This window comes from Pipistrellus kuhlii, unplaced genomic scaffold (genome assembly GCF_014108245.1).
Source record: "Pipistrellus kuhlii isolate mPipKuh1 unplaced genomic scaffold, mPipKuh1.p scaffold_m20_p_149, whole genome shotgun sequence".
NCBI lineage: Eukaryota > Metazoa > Chordata > Mammalia > Chiroptera > Vespertilionidae > Pipistrellus > Pipistrellus kuhlii.
This window is the reverse complement of record NW_023425459.1, coordinates 107402-134218: the sequence shown is the minus strand read 5'-3', so window position 1 is coordinate 134218 and position 26817 is coordinate 107402. Positions and strand designations below refer to the sequence as shown.

General features: G+C 42.7%; 1 protein-coding gene and 2 pseudogenes across 10 annotated transcripts in view; all 3 read left to right on the top strand.

The window, feature by feature from the left end:
* Positions 1-26817, top strand: part of PTPDC1 (protein tyrosine phosphatase domain containing 1) — a 73108-nt gene that overhangs the window by 32004 nt on the left and 14287 nt on the right. For 3 of the 10 annotated variants that reach the window (XM_036437669.2, XM_045581664.1, XM_036437670.2), the window contains exons 3-7: positions 12401-12572; positions 15240-15320; positions 15554-15672; positions 16657-16794; positions 18913-20123. In XM_036437669.2, coding sequence (XP_036293562.1) covers positions 12401-12572; positions 15240-15320; positions 15554-15672; positions 16657-16794; positions 18913-20123 — 1721 coding nt within the window. Of the gene's footprint in view, positions 1-10470; positions 11945-12400; positions 12573-15239; positions 15321-15553; positions 15673-16656; positions 16795-18912; positions 20124-26817 lie in introns of those variants that run through there. The other 7 variants (XM_045581663.1, XM_045581662.1, XM_036437673.2 and 4 more) reach the window with 6 other exon arrangements.
* On the top strand, positions 20133-24348 carry LOC123652357 (annotated as a pseudogene).
* Positions 24463-26557, top strand: LOC118718846 (annotated as a pseudogene).

Sequence of the window (26817 nt, the reverse complement as noted above, 5' to 3'; positions counted from 1 at the left end):
CTAAAAAGATATTGAATTATAGTTGTTTTTTGTTTGTTTTTTACTATCTTTGTGTTAGATGAGTGATCCTAGCCTCATAAAAAGGGTTGGAAATGTTCTGTTCTCTTCTGTTTTATGAAGGATAGTGTGTGAAATTGTTTAAATTATTTAAAAGTTAGCATTTTCTAATATCTCAGCAGTAGTCATTTGCTCTAGGAGGCTACAGATTTTTGTTCATTACTCAATATTTTCAAGTAATAGCCATTATTTGTCTGCCCTGAGTGAGTAACTTGTATGATTCCTTCATGTATTCCCAGACAGGTTAGAACAAACACACAATAATGTTCAGAGTCTGCCAAGCAGGGGATTGGGGGTTGGGAGTGGATTGGGCAAGGATAAATGAAAATGTTGCTTTTCTCTTGATTCAGCCTTTGCTTGGTTGCTGTACATCTCTCAGAATTTCCCAGAGTTCTGGCAAAGTTGGTTCTGACAGCTTCTGATTGTTTTAGATGTTTTTGTTAGTAGGATGGTGTGTTTGGAGATGCCTACTCCTCTGTCCTGTTAGTGTCATTTCTCTCTTTTATTCTTGAAGAATATTTTTGGTTATGACAGTCCTTTTCTATCAAAAAACTTAAAAAATGTTATGCCCCTTCCTCTAGACTTCATTCTTTTAGGTGAGAAATAGCTGTCATTCAAATTGGGCTTTTTTCTGTAACTGTCATTTCTCTTTGATTCCTTTCAAGATTTTTTTTGTCTTCAGTCACTTTTTGTCCTCCATTTTTTATGTGTGTGTGGTCTGATTTCTTGTTTCAGCATTTTCGCAGCTTCCCTGAGTTGGTAGTGTGGCTTGGTGTGCTAATATGTCCTATATGGTTGAGTGGATCAGCCTCCCAGGTACCTGAGGTGGACACTCTTGGTGCAACCCATTTGTGGATTGTGTGTACAGCCTTATTGTAGTTAAGTCTTGATTGTTGTTGGTATCACTGGGAGGGACTGACCTCCAGGCCAATTGGTTGTGAGGATCAGCTGTGTCTATGCTGGGAGACAGCCTTATTCAACCAGACTTGGAAAATTGCAAAAGCCTCTGTATTCAGCTTGGATGGGGCAGAGTTTCAGGGTGGAGCCTACAGCCTTGGCTTCCTGCCAGCCCCACCCTATGAGGTTCCTGAGTCTCAGTGTTCCTCAGGGTCCTTCGGTACTCGCTGCAAGCACCTCTGAGAGAAAGGTGCCCTTGAGTTTCGCCCACTACAAGTCTAGTCTCTCCCCCAACAAGCCCGGAACTGGGGTTCAGTGCAGTTGGAAGTGGGGTTCAGTGCAGTCGGAGCTTTTGTCTCCTTCCCGCTAGGGAAATCCAGTGGCATAGTCAACAGTCCATCCTCTGCGCGCAATGTGTGCGCCTCCAGGCCTCTGCCTTTCACCACTCCCCTGAGTTTCCGCCTTATAGCCCAGATTCCCTCCATATGAGCCTGGGTCCCCAGGGACTGGTCTAGAACTGTGGTTCAGTGCAGTCGGGACTGAGGTTCAGCACAGTCCAGAGCTTTTGTCTCCTTCCCGCTAGGGCAATCTAGCAGCACAGTCAACAGTCCGTCTTCTATGCGCAATGTACATGACTCCAGGGCTCTGCCTTTGGCCGCTCCCCTGAGTTTCCATCTTACAGCCTAGAATCCCTCTTTATGAGTCTGGGTCCCCAGGGTCTCGCCCAGAACTGGGTTCAGTGCAGTCGGAACTGGGGTTTAGCACAGTCTCCGGAGCCTTTATCTCCTTCCCGCTAGGGAACGCCAGCCAGGCACTCAGCCGCCCCTCCTCTCCGGCTCTGTCCTCTCCCCACATGCGCACCGTGTCTCCGTACCTTAGGCTTTTACAGCTCCTCTGACTTTCCTTCTGGTTTTCTCTTTCCTTCTAGTTGTAGAATTTCCAGTCTGTCAACTTTCCTGTAGTTCTGGAAATATCCATTTTGTATTTTAGCTGTATTTTTTTTTTAAATTGCTGTGTGAGGCTGCTGTTAGGTGTTTACCTATGTTGCCATCTTAGTTTCTCCTCTCATCATGATTGAATCTTAATGTGCCCCAAAGGGCCAGGAAGCCAAGCCATCCAACTACCACAGGCCTGCCCATAGTATCTGCTGAGTTTGGTGAATTCCTGACTTGCAGTGACTTCACTCAGGCCTCAGCCCTAGGCTTCAAGGCCCATTTCAGCAGCTCTACTACTTACTGTGGCGTAGAGTGCGTGGGGTTCTGCAGGGATGCAGAAAACCCTTACTGCTTCCCTTCCACTCTGACCAACCGCTAGCAATGGTAGGGCATGGGCCAGATGCTCCAGCACCAGCCATTTTCAGGGCTCCCAAGCAGGATGCCAGGTTTTTTCCATGGCACTCTTATTGGCTTCAAGTCTTCAGAGTCCAGACAGGGCTTTTTAAAACATGATACTCCAGTCAGAGTTTTCAGTTAATAAAACCACTGTTGGAAGCCAGTCTTACTGAATTTATGCAAAGAAATGTTTTGCCATGGTTTAAGTGTTACCAAATTTCGGAGAAATTATATAAGGAGAAAAATATACTTGTTTTAAGATCTTCTGACTTTCCTTGTCAGTCCTTTTCAAGGACTCTTCAGAGTAATATAACTGCCTTCAAATGGCAAGAACAAACTCAAAATGTGTCTGTATTCAAATAGACAATTACAGCTGTCTCTGTAGTAGGGTTCCCACTACTTTACTTATCCTTAAACTACATATAGTCTCTGGGAGGGGTGACAGACCTCTCAGAACGGACTAAGGGAGTAGCTCTTCCACATGAGCTTTATCCCTTTGCAGGTTCTCACGTGTCACAGAGCTTCACAGGGTCTGTAATTCTTGTGACAGAGGGCAGACACTTACCACTCCCCTCCGTTCCATATAGGCCTCCCCCACTTTCCTGACGTTGAGGTTTTTGCTACCCCTGACATGGGCATGGTGACACAGGCCTGCAGGGCAATACACAGGCTGCCAACTATTTCTCAATAGAGACCAAAACCTGATGGGTATTTTTCTTTGCTCATTTGGGCACCTGCCCTTTTGGCAACTGCATTCAAATCTGCAAGAGAATTAAAGGTTAATATCCTGTCTAATAAAAGAATAATATGCAAATTGACTGTACCTCCACTGCACCCACAAGCCAATCAGGAGTGAGTATTCAAATTAACCCAACCAAGATGGCTGTAGTCATGGAGAGAGCAGGATGGTTGGGTTTCCCCAGCAATGGAGGAAGCCAAACTTTCTGCCTGCCCTGGCCTGCCTTGGCCCTGCTTAAGGCTACAAAGTTTCAGTTACAGAAGATAAATAAATCTCAACAAAATGGCAGCAGCCATGGAGTTGCAGAGAGCAGGAAGCTTGAGTTGTCCCTGACAATGGAGGAAGCCAAGTTTCCACAGCCCTGGCTTGCCTTGGCCTCCACTCAAGGCTACAAAGTTTCAATTATAAAAGATAAATAAATCCCAACAAAAATGGCTACAGCCATGGAGCAAGCAGGAGGCTTGGCTCTGCTCAAGGCTACAAAGTTTCAATTATAAAAGATAAATAAATCACAGATACTAGGGCCTCTGCTTGGGTCACCATGGGGCATGGCCAGCCTGCAAACCACCACAGGCCCCTTGCTCAGGCTGCCTCACACACCCCAAGGGAACCCCTACCCTGATCTGGGACACCCTTCAGAGCAAACCAGCTAGCCTCTATCCCAGGGGTCCTCAAACTTTTTAAAGTGGGGGCCAGATCACGGTCCCTCAGAAAGCTGGAGGGCCGGACTATATGAACTACTAATTCCTACTGTAACACCTCGGCTGCGCTCACTGCCCAAAAAACCTGGCGGGCCGGATCAGACTCCTCTGCGGGCCGCAGTTTGAAGACGCCTGCAGTCTATCCTATCTAATCTTGTCTAATAAAAGAATAGTATGCAAATTGAACATCACTCCAACACACAAGATGGCTGCCCCCATGTGGTCAAAGATGACTTCCCCCATGTGGACACAAGATGGCCAGCAGGGGATGGCAGTTGTGGCAGGCCAGCAGGAGAGGGCAGTTAGGAGTAACCAGGCCAGCAGGGGAGGGCCGTTAGGGGCAATTGGGCCAGCAGAGGAAAAGTTAGGCATCAATCAAACTGGCAAGGGAGTGGTTAGGGTGTGATCAGGCTGGCAGGCAGAAGTGGTTAGGGGCAGGCAGGCAGGCAGACAAGTGGTTGGGAGCCAGCAGTCCTGGATTGTGAGAGTGATGTCCAACTTCCCTCGAGGGTCCCAGATTGGAGAGGGTGCAGGCTGGGCTGAGGGACATACACTCCTGGGCATAAATTTCATGCACCGGGCCTCTAGTGTTAAAGATAATGGTAGCAGTGTTCTCACCTTCAGAAAAGGGAGTTATGGTTACAGAAAAAGGGAGAAATCGTGAGGAAGTCTGAGTTGTTTGATTGGAATTGGTAATTTCATGGTGAACTCTTGGATTTCAGTGTACATGCATCCATGTAGAAACAAGTACATATGCAAATGTGTGACTTGTGTGTTTGCATGTATGTAGTGCACCTATTCCTTAGCTCTGTCCACTGAGAGGGCCTGGTAGTGACAACACTAGTAGCACTGAGCATGCCTATCACCCAGACTTGGTTTCTAAATACTATTCTTCACCCGTAAGCACCAGGGCTTCTTGGATCTAATCATGAGGAAACAGACACATCCAAATTGAGAGATGTTCTATAATATAACTGGCCTGTACTCAAAAGTCAAGGGCATCCAAGTCAAGGAAAGATTGAGGAACTTTTTCTAGAGTGAAATAAATGAAAGAGACAGGATGACTAAGTATATAGCATTGTATAAATGTTGTATGGGCCAATGTTCTATAAGGAAACCTATATAATAAAGCAGTAATATGCAAATTGACCCTCATGCCCTTACAAGATGGCTGCCTATGACCTGGCCGGCAGGGCGGTGGGTTAGTGAGGTACGACCAAACAACTGAACAAGCAGGCTGTGTGGGGTGACTAGACCGACAGGGCATTATTGAAGGATGACCAAATGACTGAACAACCAGGCTGCATGGAGCAACCCAAGCCAGCAGGGGGCTTAATGAGGGATGACCAAATGACTTAACAAGCAGGCTGCATGGGGCGACCAGGCCAGCAGGGGGGTTTGTGAGGGACGACCAAACGACTGAACAGCAGATTGCATGGGGAATCCATGCCAGTGGGGAGAGGGGAGGCACAGTTGGGGGTGACCAGGCCAGCAGGGGGGCAGTTAGGGGTGACCAGGCCAGTGGGAGGTGCAGTTGGGGGCCACCAGGTTGGCAGGGAGAGGGCAGTGAGGGGCAATCAGGCTGGCAGGGGGATATTTAGGGGCAATCAGGCAGACAGGCAGGTGAGCGATTAGGAGCCAGCATTCCAGGATTGTGAGAGGGATGTCTGACTGCCGGCTTAGGCCCAATCTTTGGGGTAGGGCCTAAACCAGCCAGACATCCCCCAAAGGGTCCCAGATTGGAGATGATGCAGAGTGAGCTGAGGAGGGACCCTCCCCCCAATACATGAATTTCATGTACCAGGCCTCTAGTCTATAATAATAATGGTGTAATATGCTAATTAAACTGACAACCTTCCAGATGAAGCCACAGCAGGGGCCAAGTCCTTTGCACAAATTTCGTGCATTGAGCCTCTAGAATTGAGATAATTAGTGAAGCTTGAGTGAGGTCTGTGGAATAAAGGGCAACTAGTAATGTATCAATAATAATTTGGGGAAATTATAGAGAAGAACCTCTTTATTTATGGGAAATAAATGCTGTTATTTGGAGTAATGGGACAGCTTATCTGCAGTTATCTACCTCTTCTCAAATGGTTCAGGAGAAAATATTCTTCATTATAAGTTTTCTGTAAATTTGATATTGGTTCAAAATAAGATCTTTTCCAAAGAGTGTTTAAAATTAAAGCTACGTTGTTTAGCTGGTTTGCATGCTGCTGGCAGTCAGAACCAGTCCATCTTGAAGCAGAGGCCTTCGAAGACTTTTAAGCGGAGCCGTTTCAGGGCAGGCAGAGACCAGAGTTGAATAGAAGTTGAGGATGAGACCGGTGACAAATGGAAATGATAGCCATGGGCAGTTTTTTTTTTCCAGAATTTAGCTGTGGAGGGAGAAGAGGGGCCCTTAGAAGGAGAATCATAGTGAAGGATCTGGAGGCAATGATATACTAGGATGTCTGAAAAAAATTAAATTATCCTAAATAGGGGAGATCTTGTAGAGGTTTTGTCTTCAGATATTTGAAAACCTTGCAAGTCTGGTACTTCATGTTGTTTTTGTTTATTTTAGAGGGATGAATTTACAAGTGCTTACAGTGAAAATGGATTTTGACTCAACATTAGAAAACCTTGAGCTGTACAGCAGTTGAATAATTAGTTGCTATGTGAGAAGTGAGCCTCTTGTCACAAAAAATGGAAAACGAGAGGTTAGAAAGGTGGTGTTCCAGCCCAGTTCCTGGACGTGACTCCTTTATTGGTTTAGGGATGAGGTTAGATCGACCTCCTACTTCTACCCCATTCTCTGGCCTATTGTTGCAGGAATATTTAAGTAGGAATTCTTAGCCCTTTCTGAAAGTTTGAGTATAATAGGAAATTACCAGTTTTTAAGGTTCATCATTAATTTTGTTATTTATTGTGCTTATTACAAGTGTAGAGAATTTCACATTGCAGTGACCAATATCTCATTTTATTCCTTAGATATTACTCTGGATGATTCTGAGTAAAACTGTTGGTGTGTTACTGGTAGGGAGAGGTCCTCATCCCCACCTGTTGCTCATGGGGGTGGATTTCTTGCAGTATCCCAAGAAAAAGAATTTTCTGAGACTTGCGAGGGAGGATGAGATATTGTAGAAAGCTTTATTTCTGTGGAATTATACCCCTGAGATTCCCAGATGCTATTTCTCTTAGTCCAGTCATAGAAGAAGTATAGTTGGGGATTCGGCAGAGCTAAAATCAGAGCCAGTGTCCAGAATTTTCTTTCTATGTTGGAGCCAAGTCCAGTCCAGCATCAGTACATTAGTGCATTGCATGTGTAGTTGGCGAATGCAAGGAAGCCACGAGTCAAGAACAACAAGAGAGAGAACTCCTTTATTATGAGATTATGTATTCCCAAATATTTGCAGGCTTTCATTGGTTCCATCCATTCTGACAAATCCGTGGTTCCCCAGGTTTGACTGATAGGTATTTTCCCTGGTCACCCCAGCTTCACTGCACATGTGTCTGTCCTTTGTTGGGCCCCTCCCCCCAGCGATCTGCAGAGAATGGGCAGGTGGTTCCCTGGGGGTTGCAGTTGCAGCTCCTGGTGAAGCTGCCCAAATGACCTGTCTGTAATGTCTGGCCTTCTCTTTGTTCCTTTTCTGTTGTTAATAGCTAGCTAATTACAACAATATCTGGTGGGACACACACACACACGTGCAAGCAGGCCAGTGGCAGCACTGTTATGCTGGGAGAGGGGTCTTTTATACATTGATGATCACAGCAGCTCAGGAGAGTGTAGGATTGCTTGTAGGGATTATATTCTGCATTGTTTTCCTACATTTTCTTGAAGGCTGACTGTTTTTTTTTTTAGAGACAGCATATTTAGAAATGAGAAGGGTAGGGACAGTAATGAGGCATTTTTCTTATATGTTTAGAAAAATATGGCATCAAAGGAGAAAAAATAGATCAGTTGTTAGGAGGTATGTGGGGAAACAACAGTAGTGTTGGTGCTTGTGGCCTTGCAAATGAGTAATGATTGTGCAGGATGGAGGAAAGGAAAGCAGAGAAAGGTGAATGCGGCTGAGGATAACGAGCTTCTACAGAAGCTCTCTGTGGCCACCAGGAAAAGGGTTCTGTGCCTTTCAAGTGTCTGCTGAAAGCATGGCCCTTAATAAAATCACTGAAAAATTCCATGTTCTATAAAATATGAAATACAAACCAATATAGTCTTACTGCTCCTGTTTACCTAAAGATAAGGCTTCTGGGGGTTTTTCTATTGATAACTTAAATAAAAATAAAAATTTATTTCTAAGAGTCTGAACAATTTATCATTATCAAACTAGAACTGATCCCTGTTTAAAATTTTTAATTGATTTTTAGGTTATGGCACAAACATGCTTTCTTATAGATTTGTGAAACAAAAACGTGGGTATATAAAATTGATCCACAAAATTAATCATCGGAGATTTCTGGGGTCCAGGAGGTTGGCACAAAACCCTATCAGGGACAGCATCTCTTGATCTGTATTTTAGTTCTGTATTTCTCTCTGATTTCAGAAATAAAGCCTGTGTTGAGTTGCTAAAAATATTCCTTCTTTCAGCATCTTCATACTTAGTTGTTGAAATATGTGGATCCTATATAATAAAATGCTAATATGCAAATTGATCAAATGGTGGAATGGCTGGTCACTATCATGTGCACTGACCACCAGGGGGCAGACACTCAATGCAGGAGCTGCCCCTGGTGGTCAGTGGATTCCCACAGGGTGAGCGCTGCTCAGCCAGAAGCCCTGAGCTAGGCTCACAGCTGATTAGCACAGTGGTGGTGGCAGGAGCCTCCTGCTTCTGCAGCAGCACTAAAGATGTCTGACTGTTGGCTCCAAGACTGCGAGAGGGCACAGGCCGGGCTGAGGGACCATGCCCTCCCTCGAGTGCATGGGTTTTGTGCACTGGGTCTCTAGTAAAAATAAAAGCTTTGAAAATTAATTTTGCTCACCAGTCATACCATTCCTAGGGATCTCTTACCTTATAATAGACAAACATGTAAATTGACTGTACCTCCACTACACCTACAATCAGAAGTGAGTATGCAGATTAACCCGACAAAGATGGAAGGTTAATTTGCATATGCAGGCGCAGATGCCTGCTGTGAGAGGGAGGGATGGGGTGGAGAGAGCTGGCTGAGAGCGGGTACTTGCCAGCTTCCAGGAGCGAAGGCAGGGGAAGGAAGGCCTATTCTTGCATGAATTTTGTGCAGTGGGCCTCTAGTTTACTAAATAAGAAAGCATAGAATCAAAAAGGTTTAGTCCTGAAAATGTTTGTTTTATTTTTAAATAAAATCATGGATACGAATATAAATATCTTAGAGCTAATGAATGAATAGGTAAATTATGATGCATCAACTACCGTTTTTTTCGGACCATAAGACGCTCCGGACCATAAGACGCACCAGTTTTTAGAGAAGGGAAATGAAGAAAAAAAGATTCTGAAACAAATAGTGTCCTAAAATATTTTAATGTGCATTAAAACCCAACATCACAGTCATAAACACATGTAATCAACCCTGTAAAGTAAACAGCAGCATTTAGAACCATTTTAGAGCCGGGCAAGCACACAGAGACCACACAGAGCCGGGCAAGTAAAAAAACTTTTTTTAAAAGTATATGTGTAGGCTATATTTGGACCATAAGACGCAGGGACTTTTTCCCCCCCACTTCTGGGGGGGAAAAAGTGCGTCTTATGGTCCGAAAAATACGGTAAATATGTCATAATTACTGTCTCCATTAAATAAAAATCATGATAAAACTAAAGCAAAAAGTGTATTTACAATATGATTATAAACATGCAGAAAACCCACATGCCTAGAGACAAAGACTGGAGGGAAATGAGTCTAGAATGTTCAGCATGTGATTGGTGTTACACTTCCCTGTTAAAGCCATTTGACATAAATAAATCTAGTTTTTAAAAATGGATATGGCTGTGAGTTGGGAGTTTTGCCAAGGAATAGTTTGGAGCATGAGTTGGTGGAGTGACAGTTCCGTTGTGTCTAGGGGAAGTGCAGGCCTCTGCCCCCGCCTACCATGCCCACAGGTCAGCTGCGCTCCACCTCAGCACCAGTCTAGTGGCAGGCACATGCCAGCACCCATCGGAGCCCCGGATGATGTCGAGGACATGCCAAGAAAGAGGGCTGCTTTGGCTCCACTTCCCTAAATATCCCTACTCAGGGTCCCTGAATGTCTAGTAATTGAGTATGCTTAAATGGTTTCATGTTTACTATTTGAGGTCAGCCCAGTTCTTAAGATATCACAGCAAAACTTACTCCTGAGATATGTTAACTATCCCATCCTTACTTCATCCAGACTAGTCCCCCTCATCAAACTTATTTTCTGCTTCAGAACCATTGAGAGCAGAGTCAGCTGGACTCTCCTCTGTAGTTGTCCTTAAGAGTTGCAGACATAGGGATCTCCCATTCGCTGGCTGAGACTGCCTTTGCCACCTCACATGCCTTGTATCTCAAATGGAGCTTGCCTGCCAGGTTGTCACACACCTTCTCCTCACCGGCTCCTGTGTTCAGCATTAGCAGAGTGTCTCTCTGCCGCTCACTTAGGGAGGAAGTCCCGGCACTGTCTCGAGCCCGTCCTCCAGCCATCTGTCTGCCTCTGCACTGTCTCACACCCGTGCTTTGCTCCAGTTACTGTCCGTAGGTCCCTAGTTTTGGGCTTCCGGCCCTGTCTATGCAGACTTGTTCAGAACTTGAGTCTGACTCCCCGATCCCCAGGTAGTAGATGTGTACCTCTTAATCGGGGGCCTTCTGCCATCAGGTTCCAACGTGCCTTCCACACAGCACCAACTCTTCTCTTTCCTGTAAAGTTCTGGAAGCTGTGCTTCTGGATTGGTTACATTAAAAATGACTATTCTCTGTTGCTGTACACAAAATAGCAAGGGCAGGGTGTTACACTTTGAGTAGGAATTTGAGCACCAAATTGTCTTATTTGACAGAGTGCATCATGTTGGGGAGATGAGTTCATTTTAAAATGTGCTTGCTTAAAGCATCATTAATTGTTAAAATAAAAAAGGACAAAACAAAGAAAGCCCTATCTATGGCAGTTTCCATGTGCACATGGCTAAAATACCATTTTGGAGACAGACAGAAAGATGAGGGGTGGAATGTTGGGGTGGGGGGCGGTACAGCCTGACATTAACCAAGGAAGAGGAGAACAATTGGTGGTTGTTAGGGTTTCTGTTTCCTTTATGTTCTTTATCCTCAAGTTACAACACCCCCTCACCCAGTTCCTTTAAAAAAAAAAAGATATTCAGTGAGGTTTGTTTGTAGGCCTCTGCCAAGAATTTACCCGAGCTGCTTTCTTCCTGGTCAGCCAACAAAAGGCATAGAATTGTGTTTTGAATTTTTGAGAATCCTGACTATTATAACTATCCAATAAAGGCATCACTAAGAATTGGATTTTTACATTCTAAAAATAAAATCATAAAAGTAAATGACTTCTGATTAATATATCAACCCTACAGAAATCTTTATTTGTTCTATCCAAGTATTTAGTAGTTCTGCCAAGAAAACAAGGTTTTTTTGGTTTAAAAAAAAATGGAGTGTTTTTTTAATAATGTTATAAGATATCCAGCATGTCCCACTTCATTACAATTAACTTTCTATCATTACAGTATTGTAGATGTAATATATTGGGCAGTCAGAGCTTTTAAATGTTTGAAAAACAAAATAGAATAGTCGTAATTTAGGAATAATTCATTTAAAATACATGTTTCCTCCACATATTTGAACAATCTGTCCAAAACACAGCTCATTCATGTGGGACTTTGCCTGTGCAACTCTGAGTGGGAATCAGTACTTTCTTTGTTCATCACTATGGAAACAAGTCAGCCTATCCTGAATGGCTGTTAAATCATGCAGAGTGATGCTCTTATCTCAGTGTAACTTCATCAGGGAGCAAGCTGGCACTGACATCTCCTGGCCTCCAGCTCTCCTCCTGGGGCCCAGCACCATGCAGGACCCGCCCCGGCGGCTCTCGGCCATGCCCTTCCTCAGCTCCTTCTTACAGGGCCGCCGGCACTCGGCCTCAGACACAGCACTGAGGCTGCCGCAGGGGCAGCACGGCTCCGGCTCCGGCTCCGGCTCCGGCTCCGCCACCAGGATGCTCTCCTCATCCTCTCTCCAGGTGATGCTAGCTGTGTCCTCTCTCAGCTGCGCCAAGAGAAATCCAACTTGCCCTGAGAGAAAAAGTAAAACTCCTTTTCTTCTTAAAGATTGCCTCAACTTTGAGTTTGAATTTAAGGAATGTGAAAAGGCTGTACTGTGCTTATACCTTTTTAGTTTTTGACCATTCTGCATTATTCTTTTTACTGTCTGTTATGCTTAGAGTTTCAGTGGATATATAATAGATGAAATGATTGAGTGTTGTGTGTTTTTGTTTAAAAATGTAGTTCTGAACAAACCTCATGCCCTTATAAAAGATCTGCTTTTATGGTTTCTTTTCTGTGACCAGTATGACGTGGAGATTGTGTAAAAAGAGTTTCCTACATTAAGAGATAGTGAATGGATATGGATTTAATTTTGACACAATAAAGGGTGGTTAACACACGCCCCTCATCTGCGATCTGATATAAAATGGAAGCTTATTTCCCAGTCACTGTTCTGTTGGGAGAGTGGAATTTCAAGTCCCTTCCTGCATGTTCTAGGCAATTCAGGACGTCCAACGCCGAAGTATACAAAAGTCGGAGAGCGTTTACGGCATGTCATTCCTGGACACATGGCCTGCTCCATGGCCTGTGGGGGCAAAGCTTGCAAATATGAAAATCCAGCCCGCTGGAGTGAGCAGGAGCAGGCCATTAAAGGGATCTACTCGTCCTGGTGAGTGATTCAGTCTGTTGTAGCTCTTCCCTGCGGCTAAGTTGAAAAAGGTAGTGAAGATGTATGTGGTGCCGGATGGCAGGAGGCCGTGGAAGAGGATGTATGGGGTTTTGAAGTCAGAACCTTTGCCTCCCATCTCTTGCTGCCTGACAAACTGTGGCCTACTCACATAGGCACTCTGAACCTCAGTTTTCTCATCTGTGAAATGGAAATAATATAACCAATGCTATTTTTTAATTAAATGAAATAATGTATATAAATATTTTAAGTGATAACAAGATAGCTCTTAAATTTCAGAAATTGCTAGAAATAATAACAATGCTGCCCTAACCCGTTTGGCTCAGTGGATAGAACATTGGCCTGCAGACTGAAAGGTCCCAGGTTTGATTCCGATCCAGGGCATGTACCTTGGTTGCGGGTGCATCCCCAGTAGGAGGTGTGCAGGAGGTAGCTGATCGATATTTCTTTCTCATCAATGTTTCTAACTCTCTATCGCTCTCCCTTCCTCTCGGTAAAAAAATCAATATATTTTTTTTAAATGCTGAGCTATAAATTTAAAAAATTATGAGGTAGTTTCCAATTTCATACAGGTAAGTTTTAACCTTGCTTTAATTTTGGTCCTGTTCTCTGTGTGAAAGGACCCACTTTCACATAAATACATCTTTAGTCTGCCTCAATAGGAGTGGTACAAGTTGTCAGTTCAGTAGACAGTATGAGATGCTTGCATTTTTTATGGTTTATTAATAGTAAACTGTCAAGTAGATCTTTTCAATGTAGTGATACCTGAAAAGTTTTGATAATCAGACCAAATCCTATTTGAAAATCACTGTTTAAAGAATTCTAGTGATGAATCAATTTATATAGCAAGAATCCATTTACAGATTAGATAATTTGTTGACCAGAGTCTCTAACTTACAACCCACACTTCTTCATACTAGATTTGCCGGGGACATGGATTTGGATAATGTGGGGGTTACAGTGTCACTGTGCTGCACAGATCATATTCTAGTCCGTCTCTGTCTTTCTTAAAGAATCTTGTGGGAAAGCCAACACTATTCCTGCTGTAAATTTCTAATAATCCAGCTGAAGGCCACATTAATATTTTTTATTTGTTTTTTACTGAACCACCTGAATCTTTTTTTGCCTCTGATGATATTACATTACATCTCATACCAAATACTATTAAATCTTGGATCTTCTGATGTTTTGGGGGGCCCTGTTGAATTTCAGGCATTACCCCAAGGCAAGGGGTTGGTATCTTTTGGATCCTGCCCTGTTTATTTAATGTTACTCCCCTCGGGTTCATGTGACCCCCATCTTTTGGTAGACTGCATGACGTACCTTTCATGCAGCCATTTGTTTGGTCTCTGCCCATTTGTGTAGTCAATAAACATGCATTTGGCTGCAGGCCAGACACTGTGCTAGACACTTTCAAATTATTACCTCTTCTTCATCAAACTATTGTAAAGTAGGCATTGTTAAAGAGATAAGTGGTTGAGGTCCAGAGCAACTAAGTAATATATGCTACACAGCGTTTAGAAAGTAGAAAAGCCAGCATTTGAAACCAGGCCCAACTGATTCCAAAGATTTTATTTTTTGCTAAATTGCAATAACATCACTTATTAATAACCACGTGTGGGGATTTTTGCTGAAGACTTTACATCTGTATCATGTTGAATTTTCACACCAGCCATCCAAAGCAGGTGTTTTTATTCTATTTAACACATAGATAGCTAAACTGCAGATAGCTCAAGAACTAAAAATGCCTCCTGCTTGTCCTCCTCACGGTTAAAAACCTTTGGATAGCCGAGGCCAGTTTGGCTCAGTGGATATAGCCGAGGCTGGTTTGGCTCAGTGGATATAGCCGAGGCTGGTTTGGCTCAGTGGATAGAGCTTCAGTCTGTGGTCTGAGGGGTCCGGGGTTTGATTCTGGTCAGGGGCATGTGCATTGGTTGCGGGCACATCCCCGGTGAGAGGTGTGCAGGAGGCGGCTGTTCGATGCTTCTCTCTCATTAATGTTTCTAGCTCTCTGTCCCTCTCCCTTCCTCTCTGTAAAAAATCAATAAGATATATATTTTTTTTAAAAAACGTTGGCCGAAGCCGGTTTGGCTCAGTGGATAGAGCGTCGGCCTGCGGACTGAAAGGTCCCAGGTTCGATTCCGTTAAAGGGCATGTACCTTGGTTGCGGGCACATCCCCAGTAGGGGGTGTGCAAGAGGAAGCTGATCGATGATCCTCTCTCATCGATGTTTCTAACTCTCTATCCCTCTCTCATCCTCTCTGTAAAAAATCAATAAAATATATTTTATATTTTAAAAAAAACTTTGGGTAACGAACCTAGACTGTCACCTTTCTGCCAGTTAAGGTGTCTTCTTCATGTCCACTAGAATCTCTTGAGTGTCCTTGAAAATGTTTTATTGTAGTACATACTTAGGTCCTGGAATTTTCTCAGAGATTTAAGCAGCTAGGTAGGGTTTTTTTGTTTTGTTTTGTTTTTTAGTGCCCTCATCATAATGCAAAATTTAAGCCAAATTTGGATAAGGAGATTTTTATCTTACAGAGTTATTGAAATCCTAGAAAAAGTAGTAGCTTGACACCCTGCTCTCAGTCCATGGAGCTGGAATGTTCTAGGTTTTGTGATTTCACCCGTCCTTTCTTCTGTCTGTAGGATCACTGATAACATCCTGGCCATGGCTCGCCCGTCCACTGAGCTCCTTGAGAAATACTGCATCATCGAGCAGTTTCGTAGGTAAAATGTCACATTGTTCATACAGCTCAATAAGCCAGCTCATGTTTTCTCTTCCATTGCTTTTGACATCGATGGGAAAGGGTTTTCATTTTAATAATAGGTATAAAGAATGTATTTCACATAAGATATTTGAGAATAATTCGTAATGTTTATTAATGCTAAACGTGATTACTTTTTTTTTTTTTATGCTAGCTAATTCCCAGTATGACTCATTCTTTTCTTTTTCTTTTAAGCCATGGCTTAAAAACAGTCATTAACCTGCAGCGGCCTGGTGAGCATGCCAGCTGTGGGAATCCTTTGGAACAAGAAAGTGGCTTCACGTACCTTCCTGAGGCTTTCATGGAGGCTGGCAGTAAGTCCTTCCACTCGCTGCCCATGAGTTACCAAGACAGTACTCAGAGACTGTGGTCCCTCTGCTCTTAGCTTTCGAAGGCGATGGAAATAACTGTGTAGGAGTAGTAGGGCTCCTCACTTCAGCTTTAAAGAAGGCTGCCGTTCCTCTGTGGTACTGCTGTTGAAAGGGCAGGCTTTCTTTTTCTTTGAGAGGGACCTTCGGAGGAGACCCTGTAGAAATAATGGTAATATTTGATTAGTGATTGCATTAACATTAACAGTATGTCAGACCTGTCATCTCATTGTATCCTTAAAGCAGTCAAGTAACATAGTTGTTTCTGCTTCACATGAGGCCACACAGGCTTAGCAAGTTCTGCTTTGTCCACAGTCACACAGCCTAACTGTGTTAGCAGGATTGGGACTCGGGACTTGCTGATGCTTTTGCTGCTGCACAGGAGTTCTGCCCCTGGGTAGGATGCTAGGATTCCTTATGTGATACTTTCAGAAGCTCCTTAGTCACAAGAACGTGGGGGAGGGATCCTACGTTCTTATGAAGAAAGGATCAACCTGTGCGATTTTAGAACTTTTTTAAAGAAGCTTTTACCTAGTTCTTTTTTTCCCACTGGGTAAAAAAATCGGTACCATCTTCTGCCGTTTATCGGTCATTTAGACTATGCTTCATCAGGATTATGCTTTCTCTCCAGAGCTGAGGTATCTGAATGTAGATTACTTACTTTATTAACTTGCAATCCTGCTTTCCATAATTCTTCCTGGCTGAGTTTAGCAGGAAATGCCTTAAGTAACAGGGAATGTGCTTTGTAAGAAATTTTAACAATAAACTTACTGGAAATGTAAAAAGCTTATTATTCTAAGCCTACACATCTAGTGAGATATGCGTGCTTTACAGCTTCTACTCTTCATGAATTCACTTCTTTCTTCGCATATTCTTGCAAGTATTTTCCTGTATGTTGATGTTTTATTCCTGTTCTCTTTTTCATTGCAGTTTATTTCTACAATTTCGGATGGAAGGATTATGGTGTAGCGTCGCTTACCACCATCTTAGATATGGTGAAGGTGATGACATTTGCCTTACAAGAAGGAAAAGTAGCTATCCATTGTCATGCAGGGCTTGGTCGAACAGGTAAATTCTAGAAGGTTGTTTTATTGCCTTGTAGTATATTTAAACATAAAAAGAATAACATTTTTGCCAAGACTGGTTTGGCTCAGTGGATAGAGCGTCTGCCTGGGGACTGAAAGGTCCCAGGTTCAATTCTGGTCAAGGGCATGTACCTTGGTTGCGGGCACATCCCCAGTGGGGAGTGTGCAAGAGGCAGCTGATCGATGATTCTCTCTCATCGATGTTTCTAACTCTCTGTCCCTCTCTCTTCCTCTCTGTAAAAAATCAATAAAATATATATTTTTTAAAAAAAGAATAACATTTTTAAATATCTAATGTATTTAAAAATAGTAATGAAGCTGAAACTGGTTTGGCTCAATGGATAGAGCATCAGCTTGGGGACTGAAGGGTCCCGGGTTCAATTCCAGTCAAGGGCATGTACCTTGGTTGCGGGCATATCCCCAGTAGGGGTGTGCAGGAGTCAGCTGATCGATGACTCTCTCATCGATGTTTCTAACTATCTCTCTCCCTTCCTCTCTGTACAAAATTAATAAAATATATTTTTTTAAAAATAGTAATGAAAATAGCAAGCATTGTTTTACCTACTGTTCTAAGCATTTTACACTTACTGTCTTATTAATAAATCTTTAGCAACATAGTAAGTTTTGAAAAAGACTAAGAAATTTGCTATATCAAGTAAGTGGAAGGGCCAAGATTTAAATTCATGATTGTCAGAATTTTTTTTGTGAAGGAGAGTCTATCCATGCCTAGAATTCTATATAAAAATATTTTACTTAATCAGACAGCAGAATCTCAGTATCATGCTGATACTGGGGCAGAAATAAAGACCGATGGGTTGGAATCTTCATTATCATTTGGTTCACCCAGATACCTGAGCTTGACTCTGGCCATAGTGTACCTGTGTACCTGCCGTGGAGTCTCCCACCTGCTCAGGAGCTTCGTTAAGGGAATGCATAGTGTTTTATACTGTTAAGGTTGTTTTCCTTAATGTAAAGTGCTTATAGAAATATAGAATTAATTTCATAGTATGGAAAAAACCACATATTCATGTAGAGACAAGTCTATAAGAAGGATTGCCTGGAAAAAATAGATTGTGAATGTGAATACTTCCCAAATTTAAAAATGTACAGGTTGGTAGAGTGCCAGGCAGGAATGTTCCAGCAACTGATGGCAAAGGCACGAGTGGGAACTTCCACGTGCAGTATATGAATGGAAATTTTCAGAAACTGTTAAATGGGAAATAGAAGCAGGATTTTATTTCTCCCATGTTAGAGTTGTGCATAAGAGGATAAACATGCTAGATCACCTCCCCATTCTCCCCAATTACACAGTCATTCCCCTATTTCACTCAGTGATTCTGCCCAACTCCACGCTAACTCACCTTACTCCACACTTAGTTATCCCTCACTCGCTCGGCCATTACTCCATCATCCCCCCTTACTCCACACTTAATCACCCCCACTCACTCCACAATTACTCCATCATCCCCCTTACTCCACACTTAGTCATCCCCATTCACTCCACAATTACTTCGTCATCCCCCTTACTCCACCCTTACTCACCCCCACTTACTCCACAGTTACTCCATCATCCCCCTTACTCCACACTTAGTCAACCCCATTCACTCTACAATTACTCCGTATTTCCCTTACTCCACCCTTAGTCACCCCCATTCACTCCACAATTACTCCGTCATCTCCCCTTACTCCACCCTTACCCCCACTTACTCCACAATTACTCCGTCATCCCCCTTACTCCACACTTAGTCAACCCATTCACTCTACAATTACTCCGTATTCCCCTTACTCCACACTTAGTCATCCCCACTCACTCTGCCATTACTTCATCATCTCCCCTTACTCCACACTTAGCTTCACTGAGACAGTTTCTGTGCTTCCTCTGGGTACAGTGGTCATTGAGTGTACTCAGTCAAGACAAGGTGTACCATATAGACAAATAAATATATAAACATCTTTGCAAAAATCTACAAAGTTATATTATCCTTAAAACGTTTCCCTATTGATACGGTTTTTAACACATATAAAATTTAAATCATCTGAGAGTGATAAATAAAAAAATATATAAGCTTTCTCATCCAGTTTTTTCTTTTTCACTACGTAGGTGTTTTAATAGCTTGTTACTTAGTTTTTGCAACAAGAATGACTGCTGATCAAGCCATTATATTTGTTCGGGCAAAGCGTCCGAATTCCATTCAGACTCGAGGACAATTACTGTGTGTGAGGGAATTTACTCAGTTTCTGATTCCTCTTCGCAACATATTCTCTTGCTGTGACCCCAAAGCACATGCTGTCACCTTAACACAGTATCTGACTCGCCAGCGGCATCTACTGCATGGTTATGAGGCGCGACTTCTGAAACACGTGCCAAAAATTATCCACCTTGTGTGCAAATTGCTGCTTGACTTAGCTGAGAACAGGCCCGTAGTGACAGAAGAAGTGGTAGAAGCACCTGGCCTCTTGGCGGAAATTGAGAAGACCGTGTCTGAGGTGGTCACACAGCAACTGGACAGAGAGTTACTGAGGCACGACAGTGAGGCGTCGGACTCCTTCACTCCCACTGCAGTAGCGGTGGATGTTGAGACTCAGGATAGGATTCTTTCCAGTGAGCAAGAGTTTGACCCTCTTTGGAAGCGACGAAATGTAGAGTGCCTTCAGCCCCTGACTCACCTGAAAAGGCAGCTCAGCTACAGCGACTCAGATTTACAGAGAGCCGAGTCACTTCTGGAGCAGTCAGGGACCCCGTGGACAGCATCTGCTCAGATCTCATTCTACATCCCTAGGCAGCGGACGCCTGTAGGCCACTGTGACACCCCACAGACTCCACAGCTGGATTTCAATAAGGACATGCTGGTCCACAATACATTTTCTTTCTGGAATCCAACTAAATTTGGAGGCTTAGAACGACTCAAAGATGACGGGTCACCAATTTCCCAAAGGAAGAATATTCCAAAGGAAATACAGCGGAGTAAAACCTTCTCTTCAGGTTCATCCAATCCTGGGGAACCAGTTACACCCAATGTTGCAGATACCCTCAAGAAACCACACTGTTCTCTCCAGCAAGGGGCCCCGTGTCAGTGTGAAGTTCATGGTGGCTACAGCAGTCCTGTGTACTATGGCTCCAGCCTCAAAGCACAGTCCTCGGTTGGACCTAAAACACAGAGCAGCAAAGATGTTTCTGAAGTCGCTTCACACACTGCTCTACAGTCTGAATTGAGTGTTGAAGAAAGGAGGATACTGGCAGCCAAAGCCCTGGCAAACTTAAGTGAGTTTGCAGAAAAGGAGGAAGTGAAAAGGAAGGTAGAAATGTGGCAGGTATTGCATTTCATTTCATTATATGTGCTTGGGAAATACTTATGTCAGAGCAAAAACATCATATATTTTCCAGGACTTACTTGTAGAATTATGAAGACATGTTTGTTATAATACTTTGAAACTTCAGGTTCCTTAGCTGTAATAGAAGCCTTATGTCATAGAAATGACACTGTTTTCAGTCTCCTGTGAAAGCAGCACTTAGCACTTGGCAGAGTGCCTGAGTGAGAGAGGCATGGATAGGACTGATATTGGTAGTTTCCTTCTTTCTTGCTGGGTTTGTGGGATAGACTGACAGACAGACAGATGTACAGGCCATAGCAGACAGCTGTAAACTGACCTGAAGGATCTCTAGGCCAACCCAACGCCTAGCAGGGAGCCACATTTTGAGAACACTAACACATAAATGAGGTCAGAGCAAATTCTTTTCCAAAGGTCATCCACACAAGTGTTGAGTGAGATCTGGAGGGATCATGACAGATGCTGTCTGCTCAGCATTCCATCTACAGACTCCTCAGTCCTTCCTTAGTGAGGCACCTGTCAGATCTGAAAAAGCAAATGGAAGCAACTCCAGCGAACCTGTGTGCCGTTGGTTTCTGAGGTTAGGTCTTTTGGGTCCCTTTCTTAGCTTTTACTTGAAATTTAAAATGTTAACCCCTTTTTGAGTAGTACATTCACTAGGAAGACAGTCTTAAATCAACTACACTCTCTGCCCTGAATGGCAGCTGATCTAGAGGAAAGGCAGGCCTTATAAAATTAATTTTCAGAAATAAACTGCCCAGTGTGGGGCTGACCCAGGGAGGCCTGGCTTAATGAAATTTTGACTTGTTAGCCCATAATCAACTACAAGTTATTTGTATGGCTGCTGTTCAATATCTGCCATTTAATAAACAAGGTGTGTACACTTTGTAGGAGGGCCAGAACCTCCTGCTACAGAGGAAGGAACATAGACATGGAGCCTCATGTCAGCTTATAACTGTGTAACAGGAGGAGAACACCTCACACACTTTCTCCATCAGAATTGGTTTGCTTAGTAAAGAGTTAAATGTGGTGGGGGTTTTTTCAGCATGAAGTGTCGTCTTTATTTTCTACTCATACCTGAGCAAGCCTTCCACCCCGTGGGCAGGTCCTGCTGCTGCGTTGCTGTGTGTCACGGCAGCTAGCAGCAGGCCCTTTAGCTTCAGGTGTTGCTAGCTCATGTCCCTCGTGGGCCAGCCCCCTCTGTGCCCGCACTGCTTCAACATGTGACATATAGCAAAGCATTTTTTAGAGGAAACTACAGCTGTTTTGTTTGGATAGGTTGCCTTTTTTTATTTTTTAGAGTTTATTATAAGTCTTTCAGTAGTAAGAACAAATAAATTGAATTCTGGAAAGAGTAAAATCAGAGGGCTTCCAGTCAAGATGGCAGAAGGTAATTGCCTTCTCCCACAACCACATCAAAATTACAACTGAACTACAGAAGAACCATCATAAAAACCGCCTGAAACCTAGCTGAACAGAACTCCTATAACTAAGGAAATAAGGAAGAAACCATGTGAAGACCGGTAGGAGGGGCAGAACTCAGAACCAGAGTGTGACAGTTTTAAATAAGGAGGGAAATTTCCACTGCAGAGGTTCCTCCTGAGGAGCAAGGGGCCCAACCCCACACCACATTTCACCAGTCCTATCTTCCAGTCTAGGAGGAGGAGTTCCCATAACTTCTGGCTGTTAAAACCAGCATAGATGGTGATTAAATGAGACGGAGGGCTCCTGGAGTTCCAGATATTCCACTTAAAGGGCCTGTGCACACAGACTCACAGCAGCTTGAAATGTGCCAGGAACATACAGGGAGGAACTAAGCTGTTCAGCAAGGGCTGGAGGAGTAGCTTTCTCCCAGACAGAAGTGCTGTCAGAGACCATATTTCCTTTGCTGAATCGTCCTATAGAGCCTGCAGGTGGGCACCATATCTGAGTCTCCATCAACCTGACTAACATTGTTCGCTCTTTCCTGGTGATTCCCTGAGACCCTGCTCCACCCAAATCTCAGGCCCACTCAAGCTGTTTCCAGTGGCTTTTCAATCTAACAGCCTGTATTGGCTCATGTTGCAGACTATCCCAAAATCTCAAGCAGCATCTGGTCTCGGCATGCTTTGTACCTCTTGCTAAGTGGCCTCTAGCTTGACATTATTGGCAGCCAGCCTTGGTAGGCAGCTTAGTCTCTCCTGATCCCCTCCAAGCCTAGTATAAGTAGCAGCCATCTGCAGATTGCTTTGTAGCTCATGTCCAGTGGCCCTGGGCAGGACACAGGCAGCAGCTGACCTTGTCCTGCACCTTCTGGAGGCCCCAGAGCCAGCACACCTGATGGACAGCTTCAGAACATTCCAAAACACCACCCAACCACCTCCATAAGTGACACACTCAACCATACTCAAGGTGTGGTCTCAGTGGCATCAGAGCCCCACTGAAGCAAGTCCTGCTCCATGGGGTCAGCCCCTGCACAGCAGATCCTCCATATGGTAGTGGCCAGTCTTCATGGCAAAATGGCCTGTGGGTAAATTTTTCCCATTGACATACCAATAGCAACAAATTACAACAGGATGGTGTACACAGTTCACACGGGCACACCAGAGAGGTTGTGCCACTTCTTTAGAACACCTACTACATAATGCCACTGCACCAAGACTAGGAGACATAGCAGCTCTGCCTAATACATAGGAACAAACATAGGGGAGCAGTTAAAATGAGATTAGGAGACATATCCAAGTAAAAGAACAAAACGGCAGAAAAAGAACTAAACAAAATGGAGACAAGCAATCCACCAGATGCAGAGTTAAAAAAAAACAAAAACTGGTTATAAGGATGCTTAGTGATCTCAATGAGAACTTCAACAAAGAGATAAGCATAAAAATGTAGAGAGAAAATGTGAAAGAACCAGTCAGAAATGAGAATACATTTTCTGTAATCAGTAGAGTATGAGCAGAGGATCAAATCAGCAATTTGGAGGGTAATTAGAAAACATCTAATCAGAACAGCAAAAAGGAGAATCCAAAAAAGTGAGGACAGTATAAGGAGCCTCTGGGACAACTTCAAGCATACAAAATTCATATAGTTGGGGTGCTGAAAGGAGATGAGAGAGACCGAGGGTTTAAGAATCTGTTTCAGAAAATAATGATGGAAAACGCCTCTAACCTGGTAGAGGAAAAAGACATACAAGTCCAGGAAGTACAGAGTCCCAACCAAAATGAACCTAAATAGGCCCACACCGAGACTCATTGTAATGTAAATGCTGAAAGTTAGGCCCACTACATGCCTGTGCGCTGTGCCCAGCATGAGGGTTGTAGCTCTGATCAGTGGTGGGAAGGACAGCTGTTACAGTATGATGCAGTGCATTGCTGCTGGGCATCAGATTGTTGTTTTAGAAAGTCTAAGACCAGCTGAAAACCAAGTGTGGTCAGGTGAACTGGATAGCTACATGTATCAGACAGTGGGTCCTCATGCCATTGATTTGTATAAAGAAGCAATGGCTCTTCCCCCTCTGCTGCCGTACCATAAGAGGAAGGAATGTGGGTACAGGACAAGTGTACACCAAGTGTGAAGATGATGAGGCTGAATATCTCCATCAGCTTTGAAACTTCAGGAAAAAGAAGTGAAGGAATGTCGGTAGGTTCCATACTTTCTGGTTATCAGCATGTTTGAGTAGAAAAATGTGTGTAAAGGCTTAATTTTCAGCTTTTAGCTTACCTTTGGCAGAGAAACCAAAATTTGCTCTGGGAGATGACAGGCTCTAACATCATAAAAGTAGCAGCTTTGGGCTTAGACCTAGATAAGCATTTAGGAAAAATCCTACATCAAATGGAGCCTTACCTCAGAACTTTCTAAGAAATATGGAGTCCATGGTTGTGGAGAATGTGGAAAGTTCACATTTGAATTACCCCTATTTAAGAAGAAAATAATTGTAGATTCACCCGAAGTAGTCACACATTCATCTGATGGATTTGAACCTGTGGCTTAAAAACCCTTTTTAGAATTGCACTTAGAGGACAAGGTGTTCCCATTGCCTGACAACTACAGAACATCTTAAAAAGCATTTTTGATAGTTGACTGAGCTGCCATTTTTATATGGAAAAAAAAATTGCATAGCATTTTCTCAATTATTATGTCCAGCCTTATTACAATTTTTTATTCTAAAAAATATAGATCACCCTCCCTATCCAGTTTAGCTCAGTAGAGAGACCATCAGCCCACAGACTAAAGGTTCAGTTCTGGTCAAGGGTACAAACCATGATTGCAGGCTTGATCCCCAGCCCTGGTTGGGCACATACAGGGAGGCAACCAATCGATGTGGCTCTCTCACATTGATGTTTCTCCCTCTCTCTCTCTCCCCCCTTTCCTTCCACTCTCTCTAAAAACCAATGGAAAAATATCCTTGGGTGAGGATTCCCATCAGAAAAAGTTAATAGAACCATTTTGTTGTTTTTAATCCTCACCCAAGGATATTTTTTCCATTGTGTTTTTAGAGAGAAACATCAATGAGAAAGAGGCACATCGATTGGTTTCTCTTTTATGCACCCTAACCCAGCTGGGGATCACCTGCATTCAAGGTACATGCCCTTGACTGGGGAACGAACCTGCTATCCTTTGATGCACGAGCCAATGCTCTCACCACAATAGAACCATTTATAATTGGTGAAATGTGAATGCCTTCTTCATGATGATGTCAAGATACTCTGGATTCACTCTGACTTTTGTTAATATATCCTATTCATGTCTTTTGATATGTGCTTTTTTATTTTATTTTTATTTTTTGCTTTTACTTCATATACAATGCTCATTTTTATGACATCTTTTCTTTCATCACACAGGTTTATTTTCTTCTTTATCTCTTTCCTACTCTCATCTCTGCCAGTAATATCATGGTGCAGAGGTATTTGAAAATGAGAATGAAAAGACAATCACTTTATTTAGCCAATCAAATTTATTCTATTGGGTGTCTTCAAAGTGCTCTGTCATTTTTGCTTTTAATACTTTCATTATTTCAACATTATTAGACTATATTTCAGCGAGGAAGGGAGAGAAATAGAAACATCAATGATTGAAAAAAAAATTATTGATCGACTGCCTCCTGGATGCCCTCTACTTGGGATTGAGCACACAACCAGAGCATGTGAACCTATTAAGAATTCTTATAAGTGGTTCATAGATTGACACTTGACCACTGAGCAGAAGCTTTTCAATATTACTTGTGCTAACTTCAGACAACTTTTTTTTTAATAGCAAAAGTTGAGCAGAACATAAAGTGTTCCCACATACCCACTTCCCCCAACACAAATATAGTTTCCCCATAATCAACATCTCCTCCCAGTGTGGTTCCTTTGTTACAATTGATGAATTATGGTGTAAACTGTGAACTTTGTGGAATTATGATGGTACATTGACATATCATGGTCACCCAGTGTTCATAGTTTACATTACAATTCACTCTTGGTGATTATTGTATTGTACATTGAGCAGATACATAATGACATGTATTCATCATTATGTATTATACGGAATATTCTCACTGCCCTAAAAACCTTCCATGCTCCACCTATTCATTGCTTATCCCTGCTGCTTCTGGCAACCATTGATCTTCCATAGTTTTGCCTTTTCCAGAATGTCATTTATTTGGGTTAATATAGTATGTTGGCATTTTAAATTTACTTCTTTCACTTAATAAATGTGCATTTAAAGTTCCTTCATAGCTTCTCATGAGTTTTTAAGTGGTAAATAATATTTCATTAATTGGATATATCAAAGTTTGTTTATGCATTCACCTACTGAAGGACATCTTGGTTGCTTCCAAGTTTTTGAAATTATGAATAAAGCTGCTATAAAACAAAAATAAATAAAATGTTAAAGATTAAAGACAAAGAGATAATCTTAAAAGCAAGAGAAAAGCAATTAGGATGCACTTCCAGCGTTGCCATGGCAGCTGTCACTACCACTAACCCGTCCCAGCTGATGCCTCTAGAGCTTGTGGATAAGTATATAGGATCAGGAAGTCACATCATGATGAAGAGTGATAAGGAAATTGTTGGCACGCTTCTAGGATTTGATGACTTTGTCAGTATGATACTAGAAGATGTCACTGAGTTTGAAATCACACCATAAAGAAGAAGGATCGCTAAATTAGGCCAGATTTTGCTAAATGGAAATAATGTAACAATGCTGGTTCCTGGAGAAGAAAGACCTGAAGAATGAATGGATTTCCTTGACTTACACTAGATTCTGTTTTGTTTTATACTGACAACAAAATATCATTTTTTAAAACCTTTCACTATCTGGATTCTGTGAAGCCACGTTTCCCATTAAAGGGGAATGCTTTGAAGAGGCATTGTAAATCCCATTTTTTAAGTTAATCATGTTTATCTTGGGGGGGGAAAAGAACATTGAAGACTAAAATAAAGGTGGTTTTGGTTGTCATTTTATTTATTATACAACAATAGCCTTTGGAACAAAGCTTATAGTAATTTTATCAGTTGCTCTCTTTGCATTTGTAACCTGAAAATATTCAATTTAGTTCAAACTGTGATGATTTGAAATTAAGATTTTTTTACTGCACTCAAATTTCAGTAACTTCTCTTAAAAACAAGTAAGCAAAATAGGTAATCTGTGTACATTGTAGAAATGCAGACAAAGGAAAACATACTTTGCTGTCTATCCTCTTAGACTTTCTCAG